The 17,013-nt window shown below is 43.1% G+C and overlaps 1 protein-coding gene across 1 annotated transcript in view; it reads right to left on the minus strand.

Annotated features, from left to right (window-relative positions):
- The window catches only part of LOC126483707 (probable 3',5'-cyclic phosphodiesterase pde-5), a 794,749-nt gene that overhangs the window by 284,626 nt on the left and 493,110 nt on the right, over positions 1–17,013 (minus strand). Inside the window, exon 3 of the mRNA XM_050106800.1 lies at positions 6,662–6,817. Within this exon, the coding sequence (XP_049962757.1) occupies positions 6,662–6,817 (156 nt within the window). The remainder of the gene's footprint in view (positions 1–6,661; positions 6,818–17,013) is intronic.

The following is a 17,013-nucleotide window of genomic DNA, read 5'->3' on the forward strand; positions in this document are numbered from 1 at the left end:
TGACATCTGTCAGTGAGGTTGATGGTCGTCCACTGCGGTCTTCATCTTCAACATTCGTTCTGCCTTCACTAAACATTTTATACCAACGAAAAACTTAAGCTCTTGACATAACCTCCTCTCCAAAAGCTTTCTGAAGCTTACCATAAGTTGTTGTCCCGTTTTCACCAAATTTAACGCAAAAGAAATGGCATACCATTGCGCAATATTATGCGGTTCCACTTCCGTGACGAGAGACACAAACACGTGTTAACTATTACAGCACAACTCAAGACTGAGCAGTTGCATCGATGTGCCTTTGGACTAGAAGCAGCATATAGACCAAGATCAAAGATACTGCGCCTACGCAAGCCTGCAGGGTTCTCACATCTTGCAAAGAAAATCAGTCTCATTACTTTATTGTCGCAATTCGTACACAATTCCAGTCTAATCCGCAAAACAACAATACTGACTGCTGCAAAGGACTTTTAGGTCAAATGCTAAATGACTCTACGTAGCTCACTTCTAGTTGACAACATGGTAATCCAGTTCATTAAGCTGAGAAATGAAATGAGTTGCGTTATAGGGAATGAGTTGACTATCTACATAATATGCGACAAAGAGTTATCTTGATTGAAGAGTGCCAAACTAACGCTACCGTTTTGAACTGCAGCTCTCCAGACGTAGCAACTGCACGCTAGAATGTATATGAAACACATGCCGGTATTATAAAAGAGAAGGGCGAGTGGATATGGAAGACATAAGGTATGAAGTATTACAGTCAGAGGTTAGTAGAGCTTTGGCCGGCCGGAGTGGCCGTGCGGTTCTGGGCGCTACAGCCTCGAGCCGAGCGACCGCTACGGTCGCAGGTTCGAATCCTGCCTCGGGCATGGATGTGTGTGAGGTCCTTAGGTTAGTTAGGTTTAATTAGTTCTAAGTTCTAGGCGACTGATGACCTCAGAAATTAAGTCGCATGGTGCTCAGAGCCATTTGAACCATTTTTTTTAGTAGAGCTTTGTAAGACTTGTGATCAAATGAAGCAGAAGGAATACACAATATTTTCTTTTGGAATTTCTAAAACCATTAGGGGAAGTCTCAACCAAGTGAATACAAGAACCAAGAGGGAACAATAAGAATTGGAAGACCAAGAACGGTGTGCTCGGAATATAAAGGATATAAGACAGAGATGTTATCTCGCATCTGGTATTCAGTCTATGCATCGAAGAAGCCATTACACGAAAAAGGAAGGTTTAAGAGTAGGATTAAAATTCAAAGCAAAAGGTTATCAGTGATTAGAGGGACGAATTCGTGGCGGGCTGCATCGAACCAGTCAATAGACTCATGTCGTTCTATCCTAGTGAAAGTTAAGAATAATTACAAAACCAGGTGAATGGAATGTGCACTTTAGTGAATACAGAATTCTGATTGACAGTGAACAGAAAAAAGAAAAAAGTAATGGGGAGCAGCAGAAATAAGTTTAATAGTACACTTCACTACAAAACTGGGAACCACGAAAGATGAAATTAAGGAACAGTGCAACCTTGCAAGCAAAACAGTACATGACGGACGGAGCAATGTCATAAAAAGCAGACAAGCACAGGCAAAGAGGCATTGCTGGCCAAGAGAAGTCTACCAATATCAAACATCGGCCCGAATTTAAGAAAAAAATTCCGAAAATGATCGTTTGGAACACAATTGTATGATATTGAATCATGGTCTCTGGGAAACCCAGAAACAAAGAGAATCAAAGCGTTTGAGATATGGCACTGAGCAGGATGTTGAAAATTTTGTGGACGGGTAAGATGAGGAATCAGGACGTTCTCTCCAGAATCAGTGAAGAAAGAAACATATGGAAGACACTGATAAGAGAAAGGGACAGGATGGCAGAACATGTGTTGAATCTGAGAAATACTTTCATGGTGCTAGAGGGAGTTATAGAGGGTATAGAACTGTAGAGAAAGGCAGAGACTGGCAAATAAGCAACAAATAACAGAGTGCAAGAGCTACTCTAGATGAAGAGGTTGGGACGTAAGGGGAATTCGTGGCGGGTCCCATCGAACGAGTCAAAAGACATAAACGCACACGCAAATACGCACACATGCACACACGCACTCACGCACACACACACACACACACAAACACACACACACACACAATTTGTATCATAACGCCAACCATTTGTTAGGAATGACACTCTGAGTCCATTCCCCATTCACCCTAGTGACGTGTTCCACTAACCTAACGTCCCATATCTAGGCTGTATCTACTGTGCTAGAAGAGTAGCTAATCCCGTTGTGCAGCACACGCCTGACTTACTGATCTCAAACGAAGTTGAGCATCACAGTCATGTCTTGCGTAGCTTGCGTTTTGATCGGAAACCTCTTCTTTAATTGTCTTTGGGCACAGGAAGCCGTTACGTACAACCACAAGTACAAGTAAACCAGCATCCTCAGGGTAGCACTGCGTACCAGTCCTGAATGGGCTACCGTCGTTTGTGTACTCTACTGAGCCTGTCAAGATGCCTCGAGGGATCATTTCAAGCTTAGATCCTGTACGCATATCACTTTATGGCAAGAACGGTTGTCAACACGAGAAATTATCCGCCGAACTGGAGTATACCGTTGTGACGTCATCTGAACTTCAGTCGATAATGTGGGGGGAAAAAAAAGAAATGAAAAACATCGGCTGCCTATCTTGTAGTTGATAGTAATGTACGAATGACTATCCACATGTGTATCGAGAAGAACGATCCAGAAGAGTGTTCTGCCTTTTGGGAGGTAACTGAGAGGGCCGTGTTGTCGATTCCTGCATCTTCGGCTATAGCTGAATTAAGTGCAATATCGTAATGGAGCGATTCAAAACGGAAGTCGATCGTAAGTATACAGAGCGTCACACATTGCAGCTCTCACGACTGTATGGAGGTGCTAGTGCGCCTGACAGCAGGTGGTACTTCAAGGGGGATCTGAAATCTCCCCTCCAGTGAGGTCTGGCGTCACGCGCCAGCGAGATAACGCCAGTTCACGATAAACACTACTACTACTTCTTCTTCTTCTTCTTCTCCTTCTTCTTCTTTTTCTGCTCAGTCCTCTCCCTACTATTGCAGCACAAAAGCCACTGATTCCATATAAATGGCCTAAGACGACGTGGCAACTAGCCTATCAGTCTTCCACGGCAGTAAGTACCGGTGAACTGTGAACTTGGATCGATGAAGCTTGGCACGCAACACTTCGGAAATACAAGGCAGAATTAAATCGCTCACTAGAAGACATATTAACGCTAGGTTAAGTAAGAAAGCAACGCAGAGAAATTGTAAACCGCGGTATGCACGTACTTACAAATATTCAGTGTATCTGTGACTACACCCTTTTCTGTGCTATGCCGTTTGCACCATTTCTGCAGTTTTCTTACTATTAATAAAGTGTTTGATTAAACCAATCCTGAAGAAAGTGAGGGTATCAATATGCGAAGGCTGGGAGGGCCATCGGAAAGCTCCCATTCAGGCAGACCCAATCACTTAGAAATTCTTTACCCCGTAACTTTTATTTCTGTGGCGACTCTTTGAATTGTAAAATGGCTTTCAGCAGCATTTCTATTCATTAAACCAGTTGTAACAGTGTGTAAAACATTTGACTCGCATTCTGGGGAAATCCTCGCCCGGGCATTAAAATATAGATTTCGGTCGTTTCGTTGAAGATGAATGATGGGAGAGTTCTTCTAAAATGACTAAGGCCGATTTCGTTCCTATCCGTCTCCAACTGAAATTTACGTTCGTTGTCGATAGACTTTAACAGTCTAATCATCGCCCTTCTTGCCTTCCTTACATTTCAGCTAATTTGAAATATAATGCTGTTTACGCGCATGATCGGAACAGTGTGCCATGCTCGTGCCGTTATTATTAGTTATTGGTTAGTCATGTGAGTGAACTACTCCCTAATCACTAAATGTATGATACTCTTAAGTGCGTCTATATTGACGCAACAAGAAATGTGGTGACTTTTGTCACAGAGCAGCACAATAATAGTAAGGTAAACTATCAAAAGTGTCATGAAATGAGCAACAATATTTCCATATCTTTCTGTGCGTCCACATTTCTCTGAAGTCTCGTTACTAAACTCAGTTTGAAACAAACTATCTTCAATGTTTTTTTTTTTTTTTTTTTTTTTTTTTTTTTTTTTTTTTGCAGAAAAGGAACAGATTTTCAGTTAGGGAAAGAACGAGGCAGTAAGTCCATCGCTGTCACGGAGAAAGGCAAAGTAGATCAGAGACTACGAAGTGTGATGGTAACTACTCGTTGCCTCGTCAGTACGAAAGATAAGAAGTGCATCACAACTGTTCTTAAGTCCCACAACAAATGCAGATAAAATGATGCCAAAGCTTTGGTTTACAACATAATGAAATAACGAACGGTTAAGAAGCTTTTATATCGAGCAAGCACAGTGACCAGCATACTAACGCATGTTCTCTGGTACCAGAGAATTGTGGGTTCAGATTCTGGTTGTCCATGATTTCCCTAAGTATCTTCGGTGAATTTCTAGATGACCCGTTTACGGGCGCCACGGAAAATTCCTTCTCGTTTTTTGTCCAGCTGAGCTTCGTCCCCAATGAACTAGCTACTGGCAAGAAGTTGAAGAAATTGACGTCCTCTTTCCATTTACTTCCACAGCAACCACAGAATCAGTTCAACTCAGACGCTCAGCGGTAAGTTCCAGACTACAAGCGCGAAGCTCCAGGTGGACCTGGAATTCTTATCCGTTATCGCTTCTTTTAGCTCTGGCAATGATTTATTAAAGTAAAAAAAAAATTCGACAAGTGCAAGTAGGACTCTCGCTTTACAAATTTACTTATGTACATAGATAGCTCACCCATCCCGGGAGTGGAGAATTTTGACTATTTTGGCTGGTTATCGATGTCGATACTGGCAAGATATCGGACCCAGGACTTCCAAGACTTTCGCTACAATTTTCTTATTTTTTTCCTTCACTTGTACTATTGCTTCTTGCCAAATTTCATAATTCGAAGTCAACGAAATTTATCCTATAGGTTTTGTTGAGTGAGTTTGCGAGTATCAAAATAAGTGACATAAATGGCCGTATTTTTTGATTGCATTGACTTGTAAGGTTAAAATTTGACATCGCCAATCGACTATACACCTTAATATGTGATATAAATTTCAACTTGACACGTCTAACTGTTCCTCAGGAAAAGGGGTCTTAACAGACAGACAGTCTAAAAGAGCAAAAAAAAAAAAAAAAAACTGTTCTTGTGATGTAATGACAAATAAACGTTGTACTGTGAAACCTTCGTTCTTGCCAAATTATATGATTCTAGGTGAACGGCAAGTACCCTATACGTTTTGATGACTGAGTTTACGAATGTTAAAATGTGTGTTTGATTGCATACCGTTAGAAACTTAAATTTTGTACACCGCCAAGGTTCGTGCACCTTAGTGTGAGAGATAAGTTTCAACTACATACGTTACTCGTTCCTGAGAAAAAGGGTTTTTAACAGTCGGATGGACAGATAGAAAGGCAGACGGACAACAGTCTGATCCCGTTAGGGTTTCATTTTTACTGGTTGAGGCATGGAGGCCTAAAAATGAGTCGTTAAAATGTAAGTCAGCACAAAGGAAAACCACATATAATTGTTTCATACATATTATGTGTTCAAGCCATTCTTCGTTTTGATGACATGGGTTTGTGATGACAACACAAGCATCTGCAGTGAAAATGACTTCCAACTGATTGTCGCCTTCTGTGCCATATTTCGGGAGCAGATTTTGAGAGGCGTCGTCGCCGTTCCAGGATATCACGTAATTTGAGAGATTGTTTCAGCAGTATTCTAATCGACACTAAATGGATTACAAATTCACCTGAAAATCTGATGACTCACCAGGAACATATGGGTACATTTGAAGTACTTAGTTCTGTATCTTTTCATTGTTAAGAAGATTTTTTCTGAAAAATGTTAACTTCGTATTTCCGTTTACGACAAACAAAGAGTGTCGTGATCCTAAAATTCAAATACGTATGAGGTATATCATTTCATTGTTTCAGTAATTATGTCATACTTCATACTATCCGTTTTTTTCATATCTGTAGCTTGATAGATTTTGTTGCCGAATTTTGAAAAAAGAAAGGAGAAACTTGATTGAATGTCCCGTCGACGACGAGGTCATTAGAAGTGGTGCACAAGCTATTAGATGAGAAAGGAAATAGCTGCGCTGTTTTAAAGCAGCCATCCCGGTATTTGTCTTAAATGATTTGGGGAAATCACGGAAAAACTAAATCTGTGTGGCTGGACTTGGATTTTAACGGCCCTCCTGCCGAATACGAAACTTGGTGGAAACAACTCTGTGGTTACTCTGTCATTGCACTCGAAGAAAAGTGTTTGACAAAGACGATAATTTGCATGGACTCATAGATTCATTCCATCATGAACTATTTGTTATACATAACAATCAACTAAGATGTCACATTGGTTTTAATAATTTACGTGTAATTAAACATCAAATGACGAACACGATTTACTGCCTCGTTTTCATTTGTATTCGAATTTCTTTGTTATTAGGATTGTGTGAAATTGGATTCCCAGAACTAGGAACATGTGTCGGTTAGCGATCGAGTGTCATAGGCTAGTGTTAATAAAGCAGTGAGCAGGTAGCGATGACAGGAGGGGGAGTACTCACTGGCCTGGTTGGAGGGGTCGGCCCGCGCCTTGGCGCGCTGCGTGCTGCGGATCATCCAGCGTTCCAGCTGCTCCAGCTCCACCTCCTCCAGCACGTAGCGCTCCAGGAAGTCCGAGTGCGTCCGCAGGAAAGTCGACACCTGCTCGGCGCTGACCTCTGGAACACAAACCAGCGGGGGACCATGCTGAGAACGTATATAAAAGGCCAAGCTACAGACAAAATTTCGAATTTTAGCTTGCTTAAAATGAACAGAATGGAAGCGTCAGTTGAGCAGTACCGGTAATGAGCATTATTATCTCGAGCAGCAATACACCAAACTGCAAGGCTTTCGCAGTCAAGAGTCCATTCCAGTGTAATTCTTTTGGGTCCTGATCGCGTCACGATGTGATGAAGCTACCGATGCCTCTGCTACTACTGCAGGCAGCCTTCATTACATCATCATGCTGTCACAAGATAGTAAGTTTTCTTTTCAATGCAAGTTAATGAGTTTCTTCTAGGTGAGCCGTTCTGAATGCGTTATCACAAATACGCTCTGCTGTAGTCTGGTCGCGCAACACTGAGGACTGTAATATTTTCCACTGAAAATATTCATGCTCAAACGTTGTGTGCTCGTTCAGGTATCCATCGTTATAGAGATGTATAGTCAAATGTAACAATACGTTACGTTCGGCGTGTACTGCTACATGCAGGGAAAAGAAAGGTGCTTTTGTAAGTTACAAGGTTCTAGAGTATACTGAGAATTCGATCTTTTTTGGTCGCTGTTGATTGGGCTATTACGCCATCAGCATATTTTGTTATTTCGTTACCTTTACTAATTTAGACGTGCCCGTTACGGCAATGAAAGAAAAACGACTTCTGCAAAAGTTACGCTGAAATTAATTACGATGACAATTAGATGCAAACTGAACGATTACCAGCACTGTAGTTACGGAGTTAGAAGGTCTGGCGATTACAACGATGCGATTGTTTATTTTATGTTATTAAATTTCACAAAATTCTTACACAAAATTTAAACAATCGTCAATTTTACAATTTGTAAGTGCTAGACTAATCAGGTGGCTTAGTAAGGCCACTCAATGAAGACCAAAACAGGACGAATATCGGGAATAATTCGTATAGTCGGAAATTTTCGTTCAGTGGTAGGTGGAAGTGCCACGAACAATACACTAGAAATTCTGACAGGTGAGGGATGAGGCGGAGGAGCGTTTGAATACCAATTTTTTACGTTTTTCTTGAATAACTCGAAAACCATGTCCTCCATCGAAAACGCATCTCAGCACAAAATTTAACTATATCAAATTTACCACAAGAAAGGTTTAGTTCATTTTTCTGTAGGGCTAATAGTTGGCGCGTAGCAAGCGAGAGAACATCAAAATCTCGCGCGTGAACTTTGTATGCCAGATATGGTATTCCGGGTGGTTTAAAACGACAGTGGTAGGGACAGCTTAATCACATTATATATCTGAGGATTTCAAATATCAGGTCACACTTGTCGTCCCAGTATAAGGACCAAGCGAGGTGGCGCAGTGGTTAGGCACTGGACTCGCATTCGGGAGGACGACGGTTCAATCCCGCGTGCGGCCATCCTGATTTAGGTTTTCCGTGATTTCCCTAAATCACTGCAGGCAAATGCCGGGATGGTTCCTCTGAAAGGGCACGGCCGACTTCCTTCACCATCCTTCCCTAATCCGATGAGACCGATGACCACGCTGTCTGGTCTCCTTCCCCAAACCAACCAACCAGTATAAGGCCACTGCGCAACAAGACTGGCGCATTATCAGAAGAGAGCACTTGTCCCGAGTTTCCTGCGGACAGTTCTGTTGTGGTGTGGGTAACACGTGCATCACAGTGTGGGAATCAAATGGCGCGGCAGCTAGAAACGTACTCCAAAATTGAAGCATACGTGACAGTACGAATTTGGTGGGCAAAACGTCAAAATTTCACACAGATTTATCGTGAAATTCTGGCGGTATATGGACCAAATGTAATGTCGTGTCCAGCCGCAATGAAATGATGCCAACAGTTTAATCAAAGTCATAGAGATGGGGACGATGATGATCGGGATGGAAGGTCACCGGCATCGACTACAGCGACATACCTAGACAGTCGAAGAACTGATTTGCTGCGATCGCGAATTTTCCGCCGACGAGGACTTTCAAACGAATGGCTATCTGTTTAAGGAGTGGATTTCTACCATAGAGGTATTGAACAACGATTGATAGAATTTTCGACCGTTTGAAACGTGATTATTGGTCCATTTCATACAGACTGACGAAATGTGCAATCAATGGATCGTGCCAAAGGCGTAATACTAAATTATTGCCATGCTGATTTCTTGCCTTGGCGAGACTGCACTAAAGCCTTCTGGAAGCGAGACGGAACATCTAGGTGTTTTATTTCATTTAATTCCTTTATTCCTTACTCTATGTGTGACTATAGTTGGGTGGTAGTGTGGTTAAAAATCAGGTCACTTGTTAACTAACGCATCGTGTGGCACGGGAAGGAGAAGGTCCAGATGGGTGGGAACGTCCGTCTGGTTACCTCATATGTTTAAATTTTAACGAAAACATCTCATCACCTGAAAGAGAAAGTTACTTTGGAAAAGAGAAGGTGGTATCTGCGTGAGGGAGATGACAAAAATGTAGAACCGCAAACAAGAGAAACGTTGGTGTGTCCAAATTTTAACAAAAAATTCTCCTCAACACTCGACGGAGACTGTCAGTTTTGGACATGAGGGATACAGGTGGAGGACCAGAAAGAGGCAGAAAAACGCGTAGCCTCGAACGGCCCACGACTGGAGTGTTTCAAATCAACAGGACCGCTCCCCTCCCTCTACCTGAAACAGTGCGCTGTTTCGCAGGCGACGAAGACTGTCCAGTGGTCACAGAGACAGAGGGACTCAGAGTTGTGAGCTAGAGGATGACTTGACTTTAAAAAAAAATCTAACGAGCTTTTATCCCCTTCCGTTGGATACGAGAGTAGCAATCATGAGCGAATGGAGGCACAGACAACAGAGTAAGACATAGTTTCAGACGAGGGTGGAAAATTACGACAGGATGGAGAGAGTATGATTGGTCAGATTCAGATTTAACTCATTGTGCTTTCCCCCACTTCTACGGAGCGCGGAATGATCGCAACTGCGCAAGTTAAAATGGGTCTGAGCACTATGGGACTTAACATCTGAGGTCATCAGTACCCTAGAACTTAGAACTACTTAAACCTAACTAACCTAATGACATCACACACATAGATGCCCGAGGCGGTCGCGCTGTTCCAGACTGAAGCGGCTAGAACCGCTCGGCCATACCGGCCGGCCAACTGCTCAAGTGCTGTTGGGACATACATCGTCCATTCTCATTAAAGTGACCACTTGTCAAGAGCCTCAACAATCACCTTTTGCAGTGCCAACTGCTACGGCACGTGCAGGTAGAGAGTCAATGACGTTCTGGAACGTACCGACAGAGATGTGTAGCCTTGCCGACACCAGAGCAGTGGCCTGCTGCGCTTGGCAGATCTGCTACTGTTCATTGGAAGTCCAAATTTAGGCCATGTTAGGTCGTGTTCCTGTCGTTTCTGCTAATGATCACTTGATTCAGTCAATTGTGGATGACATTTGGGATCGTTCTCACAGCTCACAATGACTCTGGTTTCAAAAAAAGTTCCACCTGTTTCCCGTCACCAGTGACTGTAATAACGACCAACGGTTAGCAGAAAAGCATGTTTCTCAGACGTGTCCGCAAGGTATACGAAAGGATAATATTTTACCTGCTTATAAGCAACGATTTCCTTAATTTACTCTCTTCGTGGGTGTCTTCCCGATATCTGTGCAGAGTTATTGTGCTTAGGGGACCATTGAGCGCCGTCTAACGTTTTGATAGTCACTCACTGTTTGAGAAACTGTGTTGGTATACCACATGCATCTTCAGCTAATCAATCGTGTATTAAGAAATCGGTATAAATCTCCCATCGCTGATGCTAAAGCAGGCCATCAGGCTTCCCCAGGTTACCTTACACCACAAGCTCGCCAGAAGCCGTTTCCGTGGTACGATTTGATCGTTCGTCCTAATTATCAAAGCAGCAGGCCAGGAAGTCAAAGGCAGGGAATGCAGAGACACTCAACCAATTCTCATATTAATTTTCTGTTGTTTTGACCATGCAGTAACATTTAACTGAGCCTACCTCACTATCACCTCTCTTAATCATATTAGATAATGACAGGGTGTGTATCAAAGTCAAAACAGAAAGCTTTCACGTTGTTTACAGAGACTTGGTGAATATGTTGAAGGCCGGCCGGATTATCCAAGCGGTTCTAGTCGCTACAGTCTGGAACCGTGCGACCGCTACGGTCGCAGGTTCGAATCCTGCCTCGGGCATGGATGTGTGTGATGTCCTTAGGTTAGTTAGGTTTAAGTAGTTCTAGGTTCTAGGGGACTGATGACTTCAGCAGTTAAGTCCCATAGTGCTCAGAGCCATTTGAACCAATATGTTGAAAAACAGTGTCATGTATATGTGTCACATGTAAGTGCAGTTCAGCTTTCAATAAACGTTACTTTGCCTGCTACAATAATTTATACTTTGAGGTCCCCTCGAATATACAAAAGCTTTGGTCTTAACACTGAAGGCTAGAATTTAGTACATTAGAGGTCTCTGCGGCATTCATTCTTATATGAAACGTACCCTTCATCTCAAAACAATCAATATTTTCTGCGGGTTTTTGCTTCTGGAGGTTTATGTTTGAACTGTGGAAGAGGTGAGTGTTTAAAGAAATTGAAGGAACTATATTATTTCAGCATTCATTTTATCACCCGTATTAACCTTCTGCTGATTTTACTTGTGAATCACGAGAAACAGTTAAAAGAAGGATAAGAGACTCAAAGTCTTTTCACCTTTCTCGCTGAGGAACTGTTGCTGAATTTGAAGGCTGGCTTTCAAATGATGACATTGCAGAGCATTATTATCAAAGCTGCGAAAAGTTCGTAACGATTTTTTTCGTGAATAACTTGTTCTTGAGTTAAATAAGGAGTAATGTAGATAGCCACCGTATTTTCTTTGTTTCAGGTTTCTATAACTGGTGTTTGTTTGCTTTTCTCAGTGCAGTTTCTGTTTGATAAATAACTTATTAATGGTTTGTTCAGAAGCATGCCTCGGTGGATCAGTACTTAAGTTGCAGACTACAAAGCTGACAGATTGGGGTTTGACCCCCTTTGGTCCTCAGATTTTTTTTTTTTTTTTTGTTATTTATCGCTTCTCTGATCTGTAACAACGAGAAAAGTTTCGAGACAAGTAACGTCGCGTTTCAGTGTACATGTTGAACTGTTGGTCCCCCTCTAACTGGTTGTGTAAGTCGGTTCAGAGATGGATAAAAATCAAGGGCCCACCACCATTAAGCGTCCGCCCCGATAGCTGAGTGGGAAAAAAGTGATCAGAGCATTAAAAAAAATTTCCTTAGTACCCTGGCTACTGCGTTTAAGTCGCCAGTTCAAACCCAAATGCTGGCAATTACTTGTTCCTTAAAACAAAAACAAAATGAATAAATAAAAAAAATAAAAAAATAAAGTGGGAAGCGAGCGAGACTCCCGTCCATGAAAAAAAAGTTGGTGAGCACTTGCCCGCGAAAGGCAATTTAATGAAAAAGAAAAAGTGGTCAGCGCAACAGAATGTCAATCCTAAGGGCCCAGGTTCGATTCCCGGCTGGGTCGGAGATTTTCTCCGCTCAGAGACTGGGTGTTGTGTTGTTATAATCTTCATCATTCCCTCCCCATCGACATGCAAGTCGCCGAAGTGGCGGCAAATCGAAAGACTTCCACCGGGCGGACGGTCTAACCGACGGGAGGCCCTAGTCATACGAGATTTAGATTTAGCCTATCGATAACTACAATATTACGCTAGATATGTTGGAGATACGAAATGAAACACAGTGAAGTGGAATTATCGAACACTTCAAGAATAACATTTTCTAGAACTGCCCATTAAAAAAAAAATTGCCAGCGTGACGGATTGCCGGCCTACGCGGGCCCGGGTTCAGTCCCGGCTGGGTCGGGGATTTTCTCCGCTCATTTTCATCCCCATCCGGCACGCAGGCCGCCCAATGTGGCGTCGAATGTAATCAGACCTGCACCAAGGCGGCCGGACCTGCCCCGTAAGGGGCTTCCCGGCCAATTACGCCAAACGCTCATTTACATTTACCACCGTTAAGCAATGGAATGTTCAGACCAACGTACCGGTTGAGCATGGTTTTACTTCCTTTACAGTGTAACAAATGCAATGTAAAAATACTCTGTGGGCCAGGTCGTTAGCAGTTTTTCTACCTCCACGGTCCACTTTAACTAACTCTGCACTTGCCGGTATTTCCCCTTCCAAATGCTAACGTGCGCAAATACTCTACGTAAGCAGCCAAAGGTGAGAATGCAGCCAACATACACTCATAATAAGCAACACCTTCCCCAACTGTACTAAAACTGCTACCATTATCTAATATGGATGTCTTGTTGATATAATTATGCAATTAGTTCTTGTTTGCAGTGCTAAAAAATAAGTGGACAAAGGGAATACTCCGTGACTGCTAAGATTAACATCACCACCCTTCAAATCCAAAGTCTTCTAAAACGTTTGTGGAATACTGATGGACGTCAAAAGTTATCCGAAAGTGTTTAGGGCTAACTCTGAGTAAACGTTTCGTTAGAAGCCGGGTTTTTGATCCGATATGCGTCAATGCAACTACATAGAGCTCTAAGATTGAAAAGTTTCAGAAGAGACACTGGGTTTGAGTACAGAAAAAAGTTCATAATATTGCAGCACACTGGCAACTTCCTTATCAAGAAAATGTCAAGAGACAATTGGAAGACTTTTTCGCCTTTCTAAACCACCAGCAATTACTGTAGAAACGTCCATAATATTCTGAATGGAAATCTACGTCCGTAAAAGTACCGTTCTCCTACTGTTTCAGTTCCGACGTGCAACGCCTCCACGTCTTCTGAGGGGAAGAGGGAAGTCCCAGAGTTGCTTGTCCTAGTATGCAGAAACGTAGACAAGATGACATGCAATGTTTAAATTATGCAATGTTTAATTTATGAGACTCTTGTAGGCACAGAGGAAGCTACCTTGGCACGAGTTCCGGACACTGCACTAGGAACTGAAGAGACAGCAGGTAGAATGTCTGTAACAACGTTGGCGGCTCTTGTCATGCATGTGACTGTCTGCACGTACAATATGCTGGGTTCTTCTTCGCTTCGGAATAATGTAAATACGTGGTGTTTAAACGTTAATACAAACAAATGTGCTAGAGTGATAAATGGATGTTTCGTTACGTTTCCTTTAGAAATGATAGCTAATAACTGTACTGCGTCGCGTCTAATTAACTTCCTCAAGCAGAAGTTAATGAGTTAAACACGTGAATTGAAACCGTTGTAGAACGGAAACGGCACGTTTCTGGACAAGGGTTTCTATTCAGAATATTATGTACTCACCCCCTGAACAAGTCATAGAGGTATGTCACGGGAATTTCCGAACACAATGTATAATAGTCAAAGAAAAATTGAAGAAAACTTAAAAAATAAAATTTATTTTGAACCTATCTTGGCGGACGAATCTAACGTGCAATCACATAGAAATTATTTGCCACAACTAGAGTGTAATTTACGAATTCCCAATTTTTGCCGAAGAGCATTCTGATTTGAAATGAGCCTGAATAATCACCGTTTGCAGTGCGGACTGCTACGGCACGTGCAGGCAGAGCGTCAGTGAGGTTCTGGAAGGTACCGACAGGGAGGTGCAGCCTTGCCGGCCTCAGAGCCGCGGCCAGCTGCGCTGTACGTCTCACTCGAGAAACCACCGCGCGAACAGCCTGATCGACGTGGTCCTACAGATTGTCTATTGGGTTTAAACCCGGGAGTTTGGTGAGCAGAGCAGTACGGTAAATTCATCCTGGTGCTCTTCGAACCACGCACGTACACTGCGAGCTATGTGACATGTTGCATTATCCTGCTGGTAGACACTGAAGGAAAACAAACGCATGTAGGGGCGGACTTGGTTTCCAAAGATAGATGCATACTTTTGTAGACTGACTAGACCACCAAATACCATGAAAACCTTTCCGAGACCATAACGCTCCCATCTTGTTTGCTTTCAGACGTTTCACGCTGAACACATCAACGCCCATCCGTCCGACGGAGCATAAAAGATGATTAATCTGAAGCGGCCATCTGTCGCCTCTTAGTGGACGTCTGATACGGAATTGGCGTACAGATTCTAGCTTTCGTTTCTGATAAGCAGCAGTCAGCATGGGTGCATTAATCAGACACCTGCTGCGGAGGTCCATATGCAGCAACGTTCGCTGAACAGTCCTTGAGCAGATACTGTTAATGCCGGCCGGCGTGGCCGAGCGGTTCTAGGCGCTTCAGTCTGGAACCGCGCGACCGCTGCGGTCGCAGGTTCGAATCCTGCCTCGGGCATGGATGTGTGTGATGTCCTTAGGTTAGTTAGGTTTAAGTAGTTCTAAGCTCTAGAGGACTGATGACCTCAGCAGTTAAGTCCCATAGTGCTCAGAGCCATTTTTTTTTAGACACTGTTAATAACCCCTTGGCTCATCTGGGCGGTCGTTGCTCAGTAGGCGCACGTCTATTAGCCCGAACACGTCTGCCTCCATGGTTCATCTCTGTCATCTATGCCCCGTGGTAAACCATACCGCCTTGGCGATGGTTTTGGATAGCGCCATTTTTCTGTCCACGGGATACTTTAACCACAGCGGAATGCTGACAGCTTACAGTCTTTGCCGCTTCGGTAATGCTTCCCCCGTTGGCCCGAAAGCCAACGATCATGCCCTATTGAACGTCACACAAATCACTTCGTTTCCGTATTACGACAACGACTGCACTGTTTTCCACGTCCCCAAGACATGCGTTATATACTCTCCACCGCTTGTGCTGCCACCTGTGAGACGTTATTGCATGTTGACTTCGAACATGGGCGATCACATTAATGTGGCTGGAACGTGTAAATGCAGACGCTAGCAAGGACAGCAGGTAGGACTATTGTATTTGATCACGAACAGCACCTGCGGCATGTTGTCAATGCGTTGCAAGTGTCAGTCGCGGTCAGAGCAATGTTCTGTGTAGCTGTGAGCGTATTAAGTCAGAGCTAAACGAATTCGAAGGTAGGAAAAAGGTGGGTGCTCGTAAGTCAGGTGCTTCTATAATCAAAATAGCCGAAGTGTTCGGTGTTTCTAAGAGACAGTATATTAAAGATTTATACCGCATACAGCGGAAACGAAAGAACTTCATGTGCAAAGTCACTACGGGAACGGAAGTGTATGTTGAATGGTCGGTGGAGAGGATTGTGACGAAAAATAAGAAGTCGACTGCTGGTAAAGTTACTGCAGAACTGCACATTGGTCACGCGAATCCTGTCAGCGCCAAAACAACATGAATGAAGCTCCATAACTAGAGAATTGCAAGGTGGGATGGAATAGCAAAACCACTCATCAGTGATGCAAATGCCTGTGACAGAAAAACGTGACGCCGAAACCATAAAGCTTGGACTGCGGAGCATTTGAAGAATGGCGTTTGGTCAGATGAGTCTTGTTTCACACTGTTTCCAAGTTCTAGCGAAGCTTACATCTCAAGAGTGAAACATGACGGCCATTCGACGATGAATTGAGTGGCCATATCATGGTGTTAAATGAGTGGCCCCATGGCTACTATGCTAAGTCGCTTTACCGTCAAGCATTAAGTGACCATATTGACTGATCAGGTCCATTGCATGGCGCAATGATTGTGCCACAATGGTCATGCTGTGCCCCAACACGACAGAATGATAGCACGCATCATCCAGAACTGGTTCCGAGAACATGAGGATGAGTTTCCGCATCTGTCCTAGCCACGACGGTCCCCAGGTCTCAGTGTTATTGCGACATGATCGCTATCCATTGCCATCATCATTACCTGAAACTTTCACTATTTTGTCAGGTAAATGATATAAAATTCCCTCGAAAATAATATAGGATTAGTATTTAAGCATTCCAGGATGATTGGAACCTGTTTCATATAGCGTCGGGTTTCCTAGACCTTATCAGTCATGGTAATGTCTTCCGTTTTTGGTGTTACCATACTTTTGTCACCCCCCCCCCCCCCCCTGTATATTCTTTAGTGTGTCTCAATGGCAAAAGTTCGAAAATCAAACTTTCTGATGAGCTGTTTGAAAAAAGAGTTATTCTGAAAACGAATTTAAAAGCAACAAAACATATGTTTGTTTACCAAATGACAATGAACTGGAGCTACAAATGTCATTGTATTTCAAATTTAGCTTCTTCTCCTTCCCCTTCTCTGTCTGCCCATCTCCTCTTTCTCTCTTCTCTC

The sequence above is a fragment of the Schistocerca serialis genome, chromosome 1, assembly GCF_023864345.2.
Source record: "Schistocerca serialis cubense isolate TAMUIC-IGC-003099 chromosome 1, iqSchSeri2.2, whole genome shotgun sequence".
NCBI lineage: Eukaryota > Metazoa > Arthropoda > Insecta > Orthoptera > Acrididae > Schistocerca > Schistocerca serialis.